The following is a 17079-nucleotide window of genomic DNA, read 5'->3' on the forward strand; positions in this document are numbered from 1 at the left end:
TCAGTTGGCACCACCAACCCAGACTGGCTGGGGCAACCAGCAGGTCACATGACAAGACAGCTGGTGTAATGGTACACAGATACAGACAGTAAAGGACAACCAGCAGGTCACATGACAAGACAGCTGGAGTAATGGTACACAGATACAGACAGTAAAGGACAACCAGCAGGTCACATGACAAGACAGCTGGAGTAATGGTACACAGATACAGACAGTAAAGGACAACCAGCAGGTCACGTTACAAGACAGCTGGAGTAATGGTACACAGATACAGACAGTAAAGGACAACCAGCAGGTCACATGACAAGACAGCTGGAGTAATGGTACACAGATACAGACAGTAAAGGGCAACCAGCAGATCACGTTACAAGACAGCTGGTGTAATGGTACACAGATACAGACAGTAAAGGACAACCAGCAGGTCACATGACAAGACAGCTGGAGTAATGGTACACAGATACAGACAGTAAAGGGCAACCAGCAGGTCACATGACAAGACAGCTGGAGTAATGGTACACAGATACAGACAGTAAAGGGCAACCAGCAGGTCACGTTACAAGACAGCTGGTGTAATGGTGTCATACAGATGCAGACAATAAAAGTGCCCATATCGGTACATATTATTCACATGGAAACACTGGGACTTGGATATAGGCATGTCACCAAGGCCCGGTGGACACATGAACTAGGCCTATGATTTATTATGGTAAATAAGGGCTGTAGCTCTCCACAAACCATGTGTTTCATGTCCTGAAAGTGCCACTGTGTGCATGATGTTTGATGCTTTAGGCCTGACCTGGTAGAGTTCCTCTAGGTTGTACTTGATGGAGGTGCTGTTCTGGATGGCTCCTACCGCATCCCTCAGCTTCAGCCAGGTGTCCTCAGTGTAGTTGTCCGCTAGCTTTGGCCTGTCTGGGAACACAGTTACGCCACACCAAGGCACAGCAAAATGGTTAGACAGACAATCAATACAACCATTCGTTTTTTTAAGCCTCTAACTGGTTACCTCATTTAAATGAGGAGAAATGTAAAGTTAATTTGTAAACAAGGAGAATATTGTTTGTAAACAGTTTACTATTGTTTGCATACTCAACCATATGTAAACATCTGGCAGGGACAGAGTCAACAAATGTCTAAATTGTATGCAAAAAATATATATTTATTCTGCCAGAATGTCATTAGCTTGGTAAAGTTAGCTAGATGACGTAAACAGAGTTGAGCAATATTTCCAGTGTCTGGTTGCAACGGAATATTATGTTGTTTACATGCCATGGCTATCAATTGCTTCAAATATGTCACAAGCTAACTTGGTCTAGAAACCTAGGCTACCCAGCTGGCCATCATGGACAACTTTCAAATATGAACTTTAGTTACGCTGCCATTTATGGGGAGTTACACGTTACATAACTAGAGTTAACTAGTTAGCCAATTACTAAGCGATAGTTGATAGTCAGGCAAAACGGCCAAATAACGTTTAGCACGGTTAGCTAGCCAGCTAACGTTAACTAGCTATTCAGCACGCGTTACCTTTGAAATTTTTTATAACTAATTTCTTGGAGGCGCCAGTTTTGTTGGAGGCCAGGCCAGAAATCTTCGTCACTCCGTTGTTGTTGTGCTCCGTCAGAGCAGAGAAGTTTGCTTTCTTGTCCTGTCGTATGTCTTCTGCCATTATTAGATTAATGCAGAGGGCCGTTGTTGTGAAGAGTTGTTAGCTAACGTTAGCCTGTCAGCGGCACTTCTACTCGTCCTCTCAAACGAGCCTAAAGTTGGATTATACAACTCTGACCCTGTTTCTTAAATCATTTACGATTCACCACTTAGTCCGATCCCTCACTTGAGCAAAAGTAGATACCTAGCCCAAAGCCATAAATCGCAGGGAAACTTTTGGATGAACCGAACAACTGAAAATTAGATTTCGTTCAAGTAAGCTAACGCGTTAGCTAGTTTAGTTAGCGAAACAAACAATTTAGTATAACAGCTGCGTCCCTCCCTGGCCCGTATTAAAATGATGCAAATATTAAATGTTATATATTTCAGACTTCATTGTGTGAAACAAATTAAAAGCTATATTTAATCTGAAATTATCCATCGTTATGCTACCGCTGGAGATGTGGCGCTAGCCACATAGCAAACATAACAAAATGGCTTTCTACCCCCCCCCCTCCTTGACAAGTGCATCTTGGGAGATTCGCATTCTTCCCATGTGATGTTTGAAACTTTTTTTTTTAACAAGAGTTCATCTTTAAAGGGTCCTAATTACATTTCCTATTCAATTACTTCAGTGAAATTCATCGACTTTTGTCGATTTTGCATGATGTAAAAGCATTTTAGGTACAAGCAATAACACATAAAACTCTTATTCAAATGATGTAGACTCAAGGCAAAAAATGTGTGTTTCCAACTGTGATGGTGGAATATAAATTGGTGCAGGATTGGTGCATCGTGATTTTATCAGTTTACCCTGTTCTAAAAGTTAACTAGATTAAAAGGTATGATAGTGTACAGTATTCTACATTTAGTTGCTCATTTTAAACATGTTTAAACGGTTTCATTTTCTTGGACAGACGAGAAAGGTGTATTTACAGCCCGCAATTCGGGGCATTCCTGCATGTGGGCATTCCTGCATCTTTAGGAACCCCTCTTTATACTTATATTGGTAAATGTTTAATCGCATAGACAATCAGAGGTAATCTAGAATATCAAAAGTGTCATGCAAACATGAAGATGGAGTGCTCTTGAGGGGGGGTGTTCATGCAGGAAACAATGGTATGCTTGTGTGGGGGGGGGGGGGGGGGGGGGGGGGGGGGGCGTTCATGCAGCTATTAATGGTATGCTCAACGGGGACCTTCATGCAGTAACCAATGGGATACTCGAGGGGGGGGGTTCATGCAGGTATTAATATGATGCTCGACGGTGGAATTTCATGCAGTAACCAATGGAATGCCCTGAATTGCGGGCCGCAATCACACACTATTGGAACAGACCAAGCATATTTTTGTAGGCCCTGGTACTCCACCAAGGTTCGAAGGACAAAGCCTATGGGGCAAATGAATGGAGTTTTTGTAGGGTGTTTGGATAAACTGTGAAAATGAGGTCTGTGGTAAAACACAGGCTTATGAGATCTTGTACATTTTGTTCAATTTGATCATTTTCATCAGCTAATGTCACTTTTTGTGAATTTTGAAGCATTTGTGTAATCAAAAGCACATAAAGCTCATAAAGGCTTTATAATTCATAAAGGTCATGTTAACTGACTGATATTATCTCACAAAACGAATAAGATCTCCTAAACCTGTGTTAACCTCAGACCTTATTTTCGGGAATGGCTGAAGGAACCATAGGTAACTAATTTCCGTTTTTTTTTAGGACTACAAGCTTGCAGGCTCTTTAGCCCCCAATCTGGTTTTAATGTCTGGGAGAATCTCAATTGCATACTCACGAGGAGGATGGTGGGAGGAGCTATAGAAGGATGGGCTCATTGTAATGTCTGGAGTGGAGTAATAGAACGGCATAAAACACATGGAAACTCCATGTTTGACTCCGTTCCATAAACTCCATTCCAGCTATTACAATGAGCTCACCCTTCTATAGCTCCTCCCACCAACCAGGAAGAGAGGCCCAACTCGGCGGAAAATCTGTCTCCCTCCAGCAGGTGTCGTTTTTTCGCCCACCAAGCAAGGAGTTTTTGTATGGAGGTCAAGGAGTGTTAGTCAACAATTTGGTCAACACACAAATGAATGTCTTATTTGCAACGTGAGGTTTATTTGATCGAATATAAGTTCCACTAATCCAAAGAAAGGATAGCTGGGAGCTAAACAGCCCGCCCTGCCGCTTTGTGGACAACAACTACCATTTTAGGGCGGAAAGACATGTATTTTGTCAATATATGCATATATTGGATTGTAAACAGGAAGCACAACCTCCTAATGACCTTCTTCGAGCTGAAAACGTAGCGGCAGCTCTCCCTAGTGGTTAGCAAGCAGTTAGCAGCGAAGGGAGTGGAGAGATTGAGAAGTGAAAAGGCAGGAAGGAAGGCCGTGGTACATCGGCGTCTCCTATACTAGATCTGCAGTGGCTACAGCTGGGGTATGACAGCTTCTAGCTATCGTGTTTGTATGGACATGTAAATAGCTGTTTTTGAAAGGTTTTTACAGTAAACAGCAGCACCGATTTACCAATAATGACAGCCTGAGTCATTGCTTAGTAGCTAGATATATACAGCCAGTCAGCTAGCTAGCTAGCTGCTAAAACTGGTTAACATTAGCTGGAGAGCTTACTTTACTTCAGTCATTGCTCTACTTCCACAACTGATCGTCAATATTTGCATGATATTGCTAGGTAATTAACTGCCAGCCAAAACTGGCTCTGGGTTTGCTAATCAAAGTGCCCCAGAATTTCTCTAGAAATGATCGTATAGAGAAGGTTTGTTGCCAGCTAGGCTAGCTAGCATGATGGCTAACTGTCAAGTGATAATTGCTAGTAGTCTCTAGTTGTACCATTATTGCGGTATCCTCCTAGCTAACTAGGTGGCCCTAGAGTTTTTCCAGGTCCGTTCACGTGATCAGGAAAAGTTCCTGGTCCTACTGATTCCACACTAACCTTGGAGTTGGGACTCTCAGTGAGAGCTTGTAAAATATTATTGGAAAGGCTGTTTCTTTGCACTTACAGGATGCATCCCAATTATCCACCCTTCTCCCAAAGTGTGCATGGATTTAAAAACATTGGACTTATGTAATTGGCTGAAGGAAATGTCCACCGTTGTTACAGAGAATCGGGACGCATCCACGGTGTGTTGACCTGATCTCACCCTCCTGACTCTTACAGGAGATGTCTGTGTTGACCTGATCTCACCCTCCTGACTCTTACAGGAGATGTCTGTGTTGACCTGATCCCCTCTTCTCTTGCAGGAGATGTCTGTGTTGACCTGATCCCTTCTTCTCTTACAGGAGATGTCTGTGTTGACCTGATCCCCTCTTCTCTTACAGGAGATGTCTGTGTTGACCTGATCCCCTCTTCTCTTACAGGAGATGTCTGTGTTGACCTGATCTCCTCTTCTCTTGCAGTAGATGTCTGTGTTGACCTGATCTCCTCCTCTCTTGCAGTAGATGTCTGTGTTGACCTGATCTCCTCTTCTCTTACAGGAGATGTCTGTGTTGACCTGATCCCCTCTTCTCTTGCAGGAGATGTCTGTGTTGACCTGATCTCCTCTTCTCTTGCAGGAGATGTCTGTGTTGACCTGATCTCCTCCTCTCTTGCAGTAGATGTGTGCTGTGCCTTCAAGATGAGTGTGAAGGCATTTGAGCTGGTCCCTGCCGTGGAGCGGGAGCTCCTGATGGGAGACAAGGCCCGCATCAACATTGAGTGCATCGAGTGCTGCGGCAAGCACCTGTACGTGGGCACCAACGACTGCTTCATACATCACTTCCTGCTGGAGGAGCATGCCACGACCAAGGGGATGCTATCCTACACCGTCCAGAAACTGCTGTTCAAGTACCTGGGCCTGAAAAAGCCTGTGGAGGCCCTGAAGGCCGCATCAGCGTTAGAACGCATCATTGTGCTCTGTGATGCTACAGTTAGTGTTGTTGACATGATCACCTTAGAACCCGTGCCTTCGGGCGGGGCCAAGATTAAGGGCGTGGCCGCGTTCTGCGTCAACGAGAACCCGGTGAACGGGGACCCGTTCTGCGTGGAGATCGGGGTGATCTCGGCCCGGCGGCGCACCGTTCAGATATACATGGTGTACGAGGACAGGGTGCAGCTGGTGAAAGAGGTCAACACGCCGGAGCAGCCATGTGCGGTCAGTCTGGATGGTTATTTCCTGTGCCTGGCCCTCTCCACGCAGTACATGATCCTTAACTACAGCACAGGGGCCGCGCAGGACCTGTTCCCCTACGACAGCGAGGAGAGGAAGCCCATCGTCAAGAGGATCGGCAGGGAGGAGTTCCTCTTGGCTGCCCCTGGTGGCCTGGGTGAGTCATTACAACAACAGCAGCTGTATGGTTTATCAATAGATCTTATTACTAACATATCACTAGTGAAGTATGCTCTCTCTGTCTCTCTCTCTCAGGTATGTTTGCCAATGCAGAGGGTATATCCCAGCGTGCCCCAGTGAACTGGTCAGAGAGTGTAATTGGAGCGGCGGTGTGTTTTCCCTATGTGGTGGCGCTAGACGAGGGCTTCGTTACCGTCCACAGTATGCTGGACCAGCAGCTCAAGCAGACCCTCTCCTTCAGAGACGGACACATCCTACAGGACTTTGAAGGTGTCAACATGGCTCCCCTACACTACTCTAAATGTCTAACCTTGTTGACTTACCTCAGGAGACCTGTCTACAGTATCTATGGCTGTGGAGATGGTGACCCGTTCCTGTCTGTGTCCCTAACCCTGACCTGTCTGTGTCCCTAACCCTGACCTGTCTGTGTCCCTAACCCTGACCTGTCTGTGTCCCTGACCTGTCTGTGTCCCTAACCCTGACCTGTCTGTGTCCCTAACCCTGACCTGTCTGTGTCCCTAACCCTGACCTGTCTGTGTCCCTAACCCTGACCTGTCTGTGTCCCTAACCCTGACCTGTCTGTGTCCCTGACCTGTCTGTGTCCCTGACCTGTCTGTGTCCCTGACCTGTCTGTGTCCCTGACCTGTCTGTGTCCCTGACCTGTCTGTAACCCTAACCCTGACCTGTCTGTAACCCTGACCCTGACCTGTCTGTGTCCCTGACCTGTCTGTGTCCCTGACCTGTCTGTGTCCCTGACCTGTCTGTGTCCCTGACCTGTCTGTGTCCCTAAACCTAACCCGTGACCAGTCCCTGTCTCTGTCCCTAACCCTGACCTGTCCCTGTCTGTGTCCCTAAACCTGACCTGTCCCTGTCTGTCCCTAACCCTGACCTGTCTGTATCCCTGACCCTGACCTGTCTGTATCCCTAACCCTGACCTGTCTGTATCCCTGACCCTGACCTGTCTGTATCCCTGACCCTGACCTGTCTGTATCCCTAACCCTGACCTGTCTGTGTCCCTGACCAGTCCCTGTCCCTAACCCTGACCTGTGCCCCTGACCTGTCCTTGTCTGTGTCCCTAACCCTGACCTGTCCCTGTCTGTGCCCCTAACCCTGTCCCTGTCTGTGTCCCTAACCCTGACTTGTCTGTGTCCCTGACCTGTCTGTGTCCCTGACCTGTCTGTAACCCTAACCCTGACCTGTCTGTAACCCTGACCCTGACCTGTCTGTGTCCCTAAACCTGTCTGTGTCCCTAAACCTGACCTGTCTGTGTCCCTAAACCTAACCCGTGACCAGTCCCTGTCTCTGTCCCTAACCCTGACCTGTCCCTGTCTGTGTCCCTAAACCTGACCTGTCCCTGTCTGTGTCCCTAACCCTGACCTGTCTGTATCCCTAACCCTGACCTGTCTGTATCCCTAACCCTGACCTGTCTGTATCCCTGACCAGTCCCTGTTCCTAACCCTGACCTGTCCCTGTCTGTGCCCCTGACCTGTCCTTGTCTGTGTCCCTAACCCTGACTTGTCTGTGTCCCTAACCCTGACTTGTCCCTGTCTGTGTCCCTAACCCTGTCCCTGTCTGTGTCCCTAACCCTGTCCCTGTCTGTGTCCCTAACCCTGTCCCTGTCTGTGTCCCTAACCCTGTCCCTGTCTGTGTCCCTAACCCTGACTTGTCCCTGTCTGTGCCCCTGTCCTTGTCTGTGTCCCTGACTTGTCCCTGTCTGTGTCCCTAACCCTGACCTGTCCCTGTCTGTGTCCCTAACCCTGACCTGCCTGTGTCCCTAACCCTGACCTGTCTGTGTCCCTGACCTGTCTGTGTCCCTAACCCTGACCTGTCTGTGTCCCTAACCCTGACCTGTCCCTGTCTGTGTCCCTGTCCCTGTCTGTGTCCCTAACCCTGACCTGTCCCTGTCTGTGTCCCTAACCCTGACCTGTCTGTGTCCCTAACCCTGACCTGTCCCTGTCTGTGTCCCTAACCCTGACCTGTCTGTGTCCCTAACCCTGACTTGTCCCTGTCTGTGCCCCTGACCTGTCCTTGTCTGTGTCCCTGACCTGTCCCTGTCTGTGTCCCTGACCTGTCTGTGTCCCTAACCCTGACCTGTCTGTGTCCCTGACCTGTCTGTGTCCCTAACCCTGACTTGTCCCTGTCTGTGTCCCTAACCCTGACCTGTCCCTGTCCCTATAGGTAAGGTGGTTCTAGCCTCCACTAAGGCTGTGTACGTGCTGGTGCCCCTACCCCTGTCCCTAACTGTGTCCCTGTCCCCTACCTCTGTCCCTAACTGTGTCCCTGTCCCCTGTCTCTGTTCCTAACTGTCTCTGTCCCTATAGGTAAGGTGGTTCTAGCCTCCACTAAGGCTGTGTATGTGCTGGTGCCCCTACCTCTGGAGAGACAGATTCAGGAGCTGCTAGCTGGACACAGAGTGGAGGAGGCTCTCGCCCTTACAGAGGGAGCCAGGAGGAACATTCCCAAAGACAAGTTCCAGGTACAGACGGCCACAAATAGTGTTTCTGCTAGAGAGCTTTTCAATACTCGCCACTAGCTGAAAACGGATTAGAGTTCGACCGATTATGATTTTTCAACACCGATACCGATTCTTGGAGGACCAAAAAAATCCGATACCGATTAATCGGACGCTTTTTAAAATGTATTTGTAATAATGACAATTACAACAATACTGAATGAACACTTATTTAAACTTAATATAATACATCAATAAAATCAATTTAGCCTCAAATAAATAATGACACATGTTCAGTTTGGTTTAAATAATGCAAAAACAAAGTGTTGGAGAAGAAAGTAAAAGTGCAATATGTGCCATGTAAAAAAGCTAACGTTTAAGTTCCTTGCTCAGAACATGAAAACATATGAAAGCTGGTGGTTCCTTTTAACATGAGTCTTCAATATTCCCATGTAAGAAGTTTTAGGTTGTCCTTATGAAATGTAAAATATAGAATAGGAGGGATGAGATGTGATGCATCTTTAACTTTCTCTTTCATTACACCCCCCTTCCTCAGATATTGCACAAAAGAATCCTCCAGCAAGCAGGATTCATACAGTTTGGACAGCTTCAGTTTTTAGAAGCGAAAGAACACTTCAGGACAGGTCAGTTGGACGTCCGGGAGTTGATCTCCCTCTACCCTCTCCTCCTCCCGGCCTCCTCCTCCTTCACCCGCTGCCACCCGCCGCTCCACGAGTTCGCCGACCTCAACCACCTGGCGCAGGGCGACCAGGAGAAGGTCCAGAGGTGCAAGAGGTAAGAGATGTGGTCCTCTGTAGCTCAGTTGGTAGAGTATGATGTTTGCAACACCATAATAGTGGGTTTGATTCCCAGGACCATCTGTATGTAAAATACAGATAAAAGTGGATAAAAGTGTTCCGCTAAATGGCTATTATTATTATTATTCTAGGTTCCTCATCACGTACCTGGGTGAGGTGCGAAGCACGGAGGGGGCGAACGGCTGCCGGGAGGACGTGGACACGGCTCTGTTGAAGCTGTACGCTGAGCAGGACCACGAGAGTCTTCTGGACCTGCTGGCCTCCCCCAATGCCTGTTTACTGGCAGACAGCGCCCCCTGGCTAGAGAAACACCACAAGTGGGTACTGCAGCTAGCCTAGCGGGTACTGCAGCTAGCCTAGCGGGTACTGCAGCTAGCCCTAGCGGGTACTGCAGCTAGCCCTGGCGGGTACTGCAGCTAGCCCTGGCGGGTACTGCAGCTAGCCCTGGCGGGTACTGCAGCTAGCCCTGGCGGGTACTGCAGCTAGCCCTGGCGGGTACTGCAGCTAGCCCTGGCGGGTACTGCAGCTAGCCCTGGCGGGTACTGCAGCTAGCCTTGCCTAGCGGGTACGGCAGCTAGCCTTGCCTGGCGGGTACTGCAGCTAGCCTTGCCTGGCGGGTACTGCAGCTAGCCTTGCCTGGCGGGTACTGCAGCTAGCCTTGCCTGGCGGGTACTGCAGCTAGCCTTGCCTGGCGGGTACTGCAGCTAGCCTTGCCTGGCGGGTACTGCAGCTAGCCTTGCCTGGCGGGTACTGCAGCTAGCCTTGCCTGGCGGGTACTGCAGCTAGCCTTGCCTAGCGGGTACGGCAGCTAGCCTAGCCCAGCCTAGTGGGCACTACTATAGTTAGCCTAGTGCGCACTAAGATATTGCGTTCAAAGTAGCCTGCTATGCTATTGCCTTAAAAGTGTGTAATGAGTGTGTTTTTTATGTTGGTTTATCTTTCTCCTGTACATCAGGTATTTTGCACTAGGCCTCCTCTACCATTATAACGGTCAGGATTCAGCTGCTCTACAGGTAAACATGCTACTACTGTACACTACCTTAGTTTGAACACGGTGACAGTACCACCATGGCTCTTATATGGCAAGTCAAATCTAATCAAACATGGCCACATCTTAAACTAATGCGTTTTGAGCACCTAGGTCGAAAAGCCCTATAAATCCAATCCATTATCTTGATTATTATTTAATATGAATTGTAATGAAGTGACTATGGGGTTGTAAAATACATCTCTCCTCCTGTAGTTGTGGGTGCGGGTAGTGAATGGGGACCTTCAGGACTCTACCAGGTCTGATCTGTATGACTACATTGTGGACTTCCTGAGTTTCTGTTCCAACCCGGACTTGGTGTGGAAATATGCAGACTGGGCCCTGCAGAGAGACCAGACGGTACGTTTCTGCCTGCGTTCCAAATGGCACATTAATCCCTATATTGTATACTACTTTTGACCAGGGCCCTAAGTTCTAGCAGAAACTAAGTAATGATGTCGACTGCCGGCCATTTTGGATATACCCATAGGAGTAAAGAAGACTCTACTCATTGTAATTCTATGGGTGTTTATCTGTGGTCTCTAGGTAGGGGTGCAGATCTTCACCAGGAGGCCGGTGGGTCAGGACCAGGTTAAGGAGCAGAAGGACCAGGTGAACCCAGACGACGTCATCACGTACCTGGGGAAACACAGCCAGGCTCTGCTGCTCTACCTGGAACACCTGGTGCTGGGCCGACGGATACAGGTCCGAACATACACTACATAGGACTTCAGAACATATTCATAACACGTTCATAACATGTTCATAAGGGGTACATAAGAAATGCCATAATTACAGCAGCAGCGTCTATAATGGTAATACTTCACTTGAAGAGTACCTACTTAGGACTTCATAACCCATTCATAGCACAACTATAACCCCTTCATAGCACAACTATAACCCATTCATAAGCAGTACCGAGCATTTACAACGGACGAGACGTAACGATTGTTGACATTAGTTGATTATAACTGTCTTGTCCCTCTCTGCATATTACTCCACGATTTACCTCCTTTCCCTGGTGCTTGTTCTTTACTGCTCTCTGTCTCTCTCTCACTGTTTGTCTCTCTCTCACTGTTTGTCTCTCTCTCACTGTCTGTCTGTCTGTCTGTTTGTCTGTCTGTCTGTCTCTGTCTCTCTCTGTCTCTGTCTCTCTCTGTCTCTGTCTCTCTCTGTCTCTGTCTCTCTCTGTCTCTCTCTCTCGCTGTCTCTCTCTCTCGCTGTCTGTCTCTCTCTCTTTCTCTCGCTGTCTCTCTCTCGCTCTCTGTCTCTGTCTGTCTCTCTCTCTCTCTCACTGTCTCTCTCTCTCTCTCACTGTCTGTCTCTCTCTCACTGTCTGTCTGTCTCTCTGTCTGTCTCTCGCTGTCTCTCTCTCTCTCGCTGTCTGTCTCTCTCTCACTGTCTGTCTGTCTCTCTGTCTGTCTCTCGCTGTCTCTCTCTCTCTCGCTGTCTGTCTCTCTCTTTCTCTCTGTCTGTCTACTGTATGTAACTCTGTCTCTCTCTCTCTGTAGAAAGAGAAGCTCCACACCCACCTGGCAGTGCAGTATACAGACAGAGTCCTGTCTCTCCTGTCTCAGTCCCCCACAGTGGACCAACAGGTGTCTATAGCACGGGACAAACTCCAGCTCCTCCTCAGGGAGTCCAGTCTGTACCGCGTCCAACTACTACTGGGTGAGCTGTCCATTGTCATTGTGTCCCAAATTACACCCTATTCCGTATACAGTGCATAGGGCTCAGGTCAAAAGTAGTGCACTGCATCAGGAATGGGGTGTAATTTTGTAGGTGGCCAATGTTGTTGATTTTAAACGTTTTAAACGATATTTTGGTGTGATCTAGTCCAGTTGAAGTATTGTTACTGTTTAAACATGAGATAATACCAATACCCCACATTTAGTTTCCTGGCAGACTAATGGGGTCATCCAAAAGGACATGGTATGAGACATGTAACCAGAGAATGTCTATAACCTACTATAACCCTGCTATTATCCATGATGACATGGCTATAACCAACCATAACCTCTGGCTCTGTCTCCCTCAGGTAAGATCCAGGAGTGTGACCAGTTGTTTCTGGAGAGAGCCACGCTCCACGGGAAACTAGAGGAGCACGATAAGGCGTTACACATCCTGGTGCACCAGCTCAAAGACTTCCCCGCTGCTGAGGCCTACTGCGTGTGGGGTTCCGCCTCCCGGGACCCGGCCTACCAGCAGCGCCTCTTCCACCTCCTTCTGGAGGTCTATCTGGACCGGGACCTTCCCAGTAGTACCGGCTCCGGGGAGCTGGAGATGGCAGCGGTGGATCTGTTAAACCGGCACGGGGAGGTGTTTGACGCTGTGCGTGTGCTGGACCTGCTTCCTGAAGGGTGGTCCCTGCAGCTGCTTCGCCCGTTCCTCGGACGCGCCCTGCGGGGGAGTATGCACGCCTTCCGTACCTCCCAGGTTGCACTGGGGCTGGCGAGGTCAGAGAACCTACAGCTGCAGCACGACAGGGTGAGACTGGAACGACGAGACACACACACACGTCAAACACGCACACATACAAAATCAAATCACATTTGTTTGGTCACATACACGTGTTTAGCAGATGTTATTGTGGGTGTAGTGAAATGCTTGTGTTTGTAGCTCCAACAGTGCAGTAATATCTAACCATTCACAACAACACACACACACACGACGCACACACAACTCTGTATTATGTGTTTACTACAAAGCTCTTCTGATTTTTAAATCTTTGTAATTGCTCCTACGTTCTGCTGAGTCATGATGAAGGTGAGATGTAACTCTGGCCATGTTGTCCTGTCATCAGTTGAAGCAGAAGAGAAGCCCAGTCCTGGTATCAGAGAAGAAGGGGTGTGTTCTGTGCCACAACACCTTCAGCGAGCCGGACTGTGTGTGTCTTCCAGGCGGCGTGCCCGTACACACACACTGTGCCGCCCAGAGGGTGGTACGAGACTCGCCCACCAGGAGACAACTAGCCAATAGCAACAACCACACATGAAGCCCCTGCCCACCACCACCACCCAAGCCTCGCCCAGAGCCAGTGTGATGGGAGGAGCCTAGCAGCAGCCCGGGCTGTGATTGGTTGCGTCTGGGGGGGGTCACATCAGATGATGACTATGGGGGATAAAAGCACGGAGGTTACCATGGCTACCGTGGTCCAGCGTAGTGGGAGCAGCCCTGGAGCATACTCAGAAACACAGAGCTGACCACACTTCTCTACTGTGTGTGTGTGTGTGTGTGTGTGTGTGTGTGTGTGTGTGCTCTCGTTCATTTGTGAATGAAGGAAGGAAGGTATTTATTTCAGTGCCTCCAGTCATAAACAACAGGGAGACTGATGACCGACTGAGATGTGAATGAAGTTCTACAACAAGAACTAACTCCACATCCATCATGACTCTAAACACATTGAAGTGAAACCTACAGTCTGTCCTGGTCCAGTGCTGAACCCCTCCTCTGCTATGTCTGTCCTGGTCCAGTGCTGAACCCCTCCTCTGCTATGTCTGTCCTGGTCCAGTGCTGAACCCCTCCTCTGCTATGTCTGTCCTGGTCCAGTGCTGAACCCCCTCCTCTGCTATGTCTGTCCTGGTCCAGTGCTGAACCCCTCCTCTGCTATGTCTGTCCTGGTCCAGTGCTGAACCCCTCCTCTGCTATGTCTGTCCTGGTCCAGTGCTGAACCCCTCCTCTGCTATGTCTGTCCTGGTCCAGTGCTGAACCCCTCCTCTGCTATGTCTGTCCTGGTCCAGTGCTGAACCCCTCTGCTACGTCTGTCCTGGTCCAGTGCTGAACCCCTCCTCTGCTATGTCTGTCCTGGTCCAGTGCTGAACCCCTCTGCTATGTCTGTCCTGGTCCAGTGCTGAACCCCTCCTCTGCTATGTCTGTCCTGGTCCAGTGCTGAACCCCTCTGCTATGTCTGTCCTGGTCCAGTGCTGAACCCCTCCTCTGCTATGTCTGTCCTGGTCCAGTGCTGAACCCCTCCTCTGCTATGTCTGTCCTGGTCCAGTGCTGAACCCCTCCTCTGCTATGTCTGTCCTGGTCCAGTGCTGAACCCCTCCTCTGCTATGTCTGTCCTGGTCCAGTGCTGAACCCCTCCTCTGCTATGTCTGTCCTGGTCCAGTGCTGAACCCCTCCTCTGCTATGTCTGTCCTGGTCCAGTGCTGAACCCCTCCTCTGCTATGTCTGTCCTGGTCCAGTGCTGAACCCCTCCTCTGCTATGTCTGTCCTGGTCCAGTGCTGAACCCCTCCTCTGCTATGTCTGTCCTGGTCCAGTGCTGAACCCCTCCTCTGCTATGTCTGTCCTGGTCCAGTGCTGAACCCCTCCTCTGCTATGTCTGTCCTGGTCCAGTGCTGAACCCCTCCTCTGCTATGTCTGTCCTGGTCCAGTGCTGAACCCCTCCTCTGCTATGTCTGTCCTGGTCCAGTGCTGAACCCCCTCCTCTGCTATGTCTGTCCTGGTCCAGTGCTGAACCCCCTCCTCTGCTATGTCTGTCCTGGTCCAGTGCTGAACCCCTCCTCTGCTATGTCTGTCCTGGTCCAGTGCTGAACCCCTCCTCTGCTATGTCTGTCCTGGTCCAGTGCTGAACCCCTCCTCTGCTATGTCTGTCCTGGTCCAGTGCTGAACCCCCTCCTCTGCTATGTCTGTCCTGGTCCAGTGCTGAACCCCCTCCTCTGCTATGTCTGTCCTGGTCCAGTGCTGAGCCCCTCCTCTGCTATGTCTGTCCTGGTCCAGTGCTGATCCCCTCCTCTGCTACGTCTGTCCTGGTCCAGTGCTGATCCCCTCCTCTGCTACGTCTGTCCTGGTCCAGTGCTGACCCCTCTGCTACGTCTGTCCTGGTCCAGTGCTGAACCCCTCTGCTACGTCTGTCCTGGTCCAGTGCTGAACCCCTCCTCTGTTACGTCTGTCCTGGTCCAGTGCTGACCCCCTCCTCTGCTATGTCTGTCCTGGTCCAGTGCTGAACCCCCTCCTCTGCTATGTCTGTCCTGGTCCAGTGCTGAACCCCCTCCTCTGCTATGTCTGTCCTGGTCCAGTGCTGAACCCCTCCTCTGCTATGTCTGTCCTGGTCCAGGCCCAAACCTGAGGTGAGCTTGAGTCTATCCCTGGGAAGGGTCTTACTGCAGACCAGTTAGGCACCTCCTCCTTCACTACAGTGGCTCCTCTCTGCTGCTGGTATCTGAGACTGAGCTTGAAGACGATGATTCCCCAAGTGAGGCTGCGTTCAGAGCCAGGAGAGTTCCTAAGTGTTGCTAAATGTTCTGCTGTGTTGCACACGCTCTCTCACCCCTCCAACCTGCTCCCCTACCCAAACCTTGTGTCCACACTGCTCAAGAACTGTCTCTCTTGGTTTTCACTTTGCAAACCAAGGTGGGGTTGAAACATCCAGCTAACCTGATGCTAGCTGGTTTCAGCTCAGACCAGGGCCGTATTCATTAGGCACCAAACTGAAGAAAACGGGAGAGGGACTAGCTGAGCCATCTCGAAAAACAAACTTGTTTTCCTTTTCCACTGCGAAACGTTTTGCTTCGGTGTTCCCTGATGAACGTGACCCAGCTCTATGGGATGTGAAATGCTAAAACAGAACAGAAGAATTGGCTAATGTCTCACTAACCAAAGCTACGTTTAACCTGGTCCCAGATCTGTTTGTGCTCATGCCAACTTTATTGCTATTAGTCAAGCCAATTATTTTTGGCATGACTATGAGTGACAAGGAGTTGTCATGGTGACACAAACAGACTGGCACTCAGGCTAAGCTATGTCCTATTTATAGAGTTCTCAGCTTTGTATCTGTCCCATTAAGGCGTCAGTGACAGCATGGGCAGCACCATTGAGGCCATCACCATTTTAAAGTAGTACATTTTCTTATTTTTTTTTATGTTTGAAAAAGTGTATCGCTAATATTAGTGATTTACCGCCACCTGCATTGCCTGGGGTCTTGAACCAAATCTTGTCATTCATTTATTGTGGCCACTAGATGGCGGTGATATAGCTTAAAGCCATTTACAAACTCAGCAAACCAATTTTGAAGAGGACAATGCTCTGATCATTGACTGATCACTCCCAACTCATAGGAATCCCTGTCCAGTTGACTACTTTAAAATGGTGGAAGCGCTCAGTGGCAAAGTCCATGCAACTAGTGTTATTTCCAGGTAATGATCTCTATACATCTATGGTCCTGTCCCAGTTCATGTAGATCAGTGAACAACATGATTGTGGGTCGAACAAAGCAAGAAATAAGCCTTTGTATTAACACATTGATTTACAGGGAACCCTTCAATTATGCAACTTAGCCGGTAAAATATTAGTTTTTGTACCGACGCGTTAAAACCAGCTGAGCATTTTGTGAACAGTAAAAGGGAAAACGCATTGCAATGCAGTCTATTTGTTTCAATGCTTTAGCTGTTTTGTTCTCACGCTGCTTGCAAGGTTTATAGCAAACTGATTTCTCTGTCAAAAAAAACTATTTTGACTTTTTAAAATGTGTGAAATGTCAAATTTTTGATGGATATTGCAATAGACCATTTGATGAGCACAGACTAAGTGAAACCCCTCTTTCACACACACACACACACACACACACACACACACACACACTCTTCTGCTCTATGATATCCAGTTATATCCAGTTTGTTTCTCTGTTGGTGAAGGGTGTTGTGTCTCTGTCTGTTTCTCAGGTGGCACCCTATTCCCTATATAATACACTACATTTGACCAGGACCTCTGGCCATTTGGGGATGCACCCTCTGTCTGTTTCTCAGGTGGCACCCTATTCCCTGTATAATACACTACATTTGACCAGGA

General features: G+C 48.9%; 2 protein-coding genes across 6 annotated transcripts in view; one reads left to right on the top strand and one right to left on the bottom strand.

The window, feature by feature from the left end:
• LOC120041288 (cullin-4A-like) overlaps nt 1–2154 on the bottom strand; it is a 35178-nt gene extending 33024 nt beyond the window's left edge. For 3 of the 4 annotated variants that reach the window (XR_005475873.1, XM_038986222.1, XM_038986223.1), the window contains exons 1-2: nt 1528–2154; nt 797–912 (exon numbers count right to left, since the gene is read on the bottom strand). Coding sequence is in view for 3 of the 4 variants with exons in the window: in XM_038986222.1 (XP_038842150.1) it covers nt 797–912; nt 1528–1669 (258 nt within the window). In the remaining variant the exon portion in view is untranslated. The remainder of the gene's footprint in view (nt 1–796; nt 913–1527) is intronic. The other variant, XM_038986221.1, reaches the window with a different exon arrangement.
• A 1840-nt stretch (nt 2155–3994) lies between these two features.
• Nucleotides 3995–13835, top strand: LOC120041293 (transforming growth factor-beta receptor-associated protein 1 homolog). Of its 2 annotated transcripts, none has more exons than XM_038986230.1 (12): nt 3995–4086; nt 5259–5969; nt 6068–6262; nt 8314–8468; nt 9001–9239; nt 9394–9579; nt 10218–10275; nt 10506–10649; nt 10836–10994; nt 11801–11960; nt 12328–12776; nt 13093–13835. In XM_038986230.1, exons 2-12 carry the CDS (start codon nt 5282–5284, stop codon nt 13282–13284), a joined length of 2625 nt encoding a protein of 874 aa, XP_038842158.1. In that variant the 5' UTR covers nt 3995–4086; nt 5259–5281; the 3' UTR covers nt 13285–13835. The 2 variants fall into 2 exon arrangements, with proteins under 2 accessions (XP_038842158.1, XP_038842159.1); XM_038986231.1 differs by having other exon boundaries at nt 5262–5969.
• Nucleotides 13836–17079: the final 3244 nt, after the last annotated feature.

This window comes from Salvelinus namaycush, unplaced genomic scaffold (assembly GCF_016432855.1).
Source record: "Salvelinus namaycush isolate Seneca unplaced genomic scaffold, SaNama_1.0 Scaffold431, whole genome shotgun sequence".
NCBI lineage: Eukaryota > Metazoa > Chordata > Actinopteri > Salmoniformes > Salmonidae > Salvelinus > Salvelinus namaycush.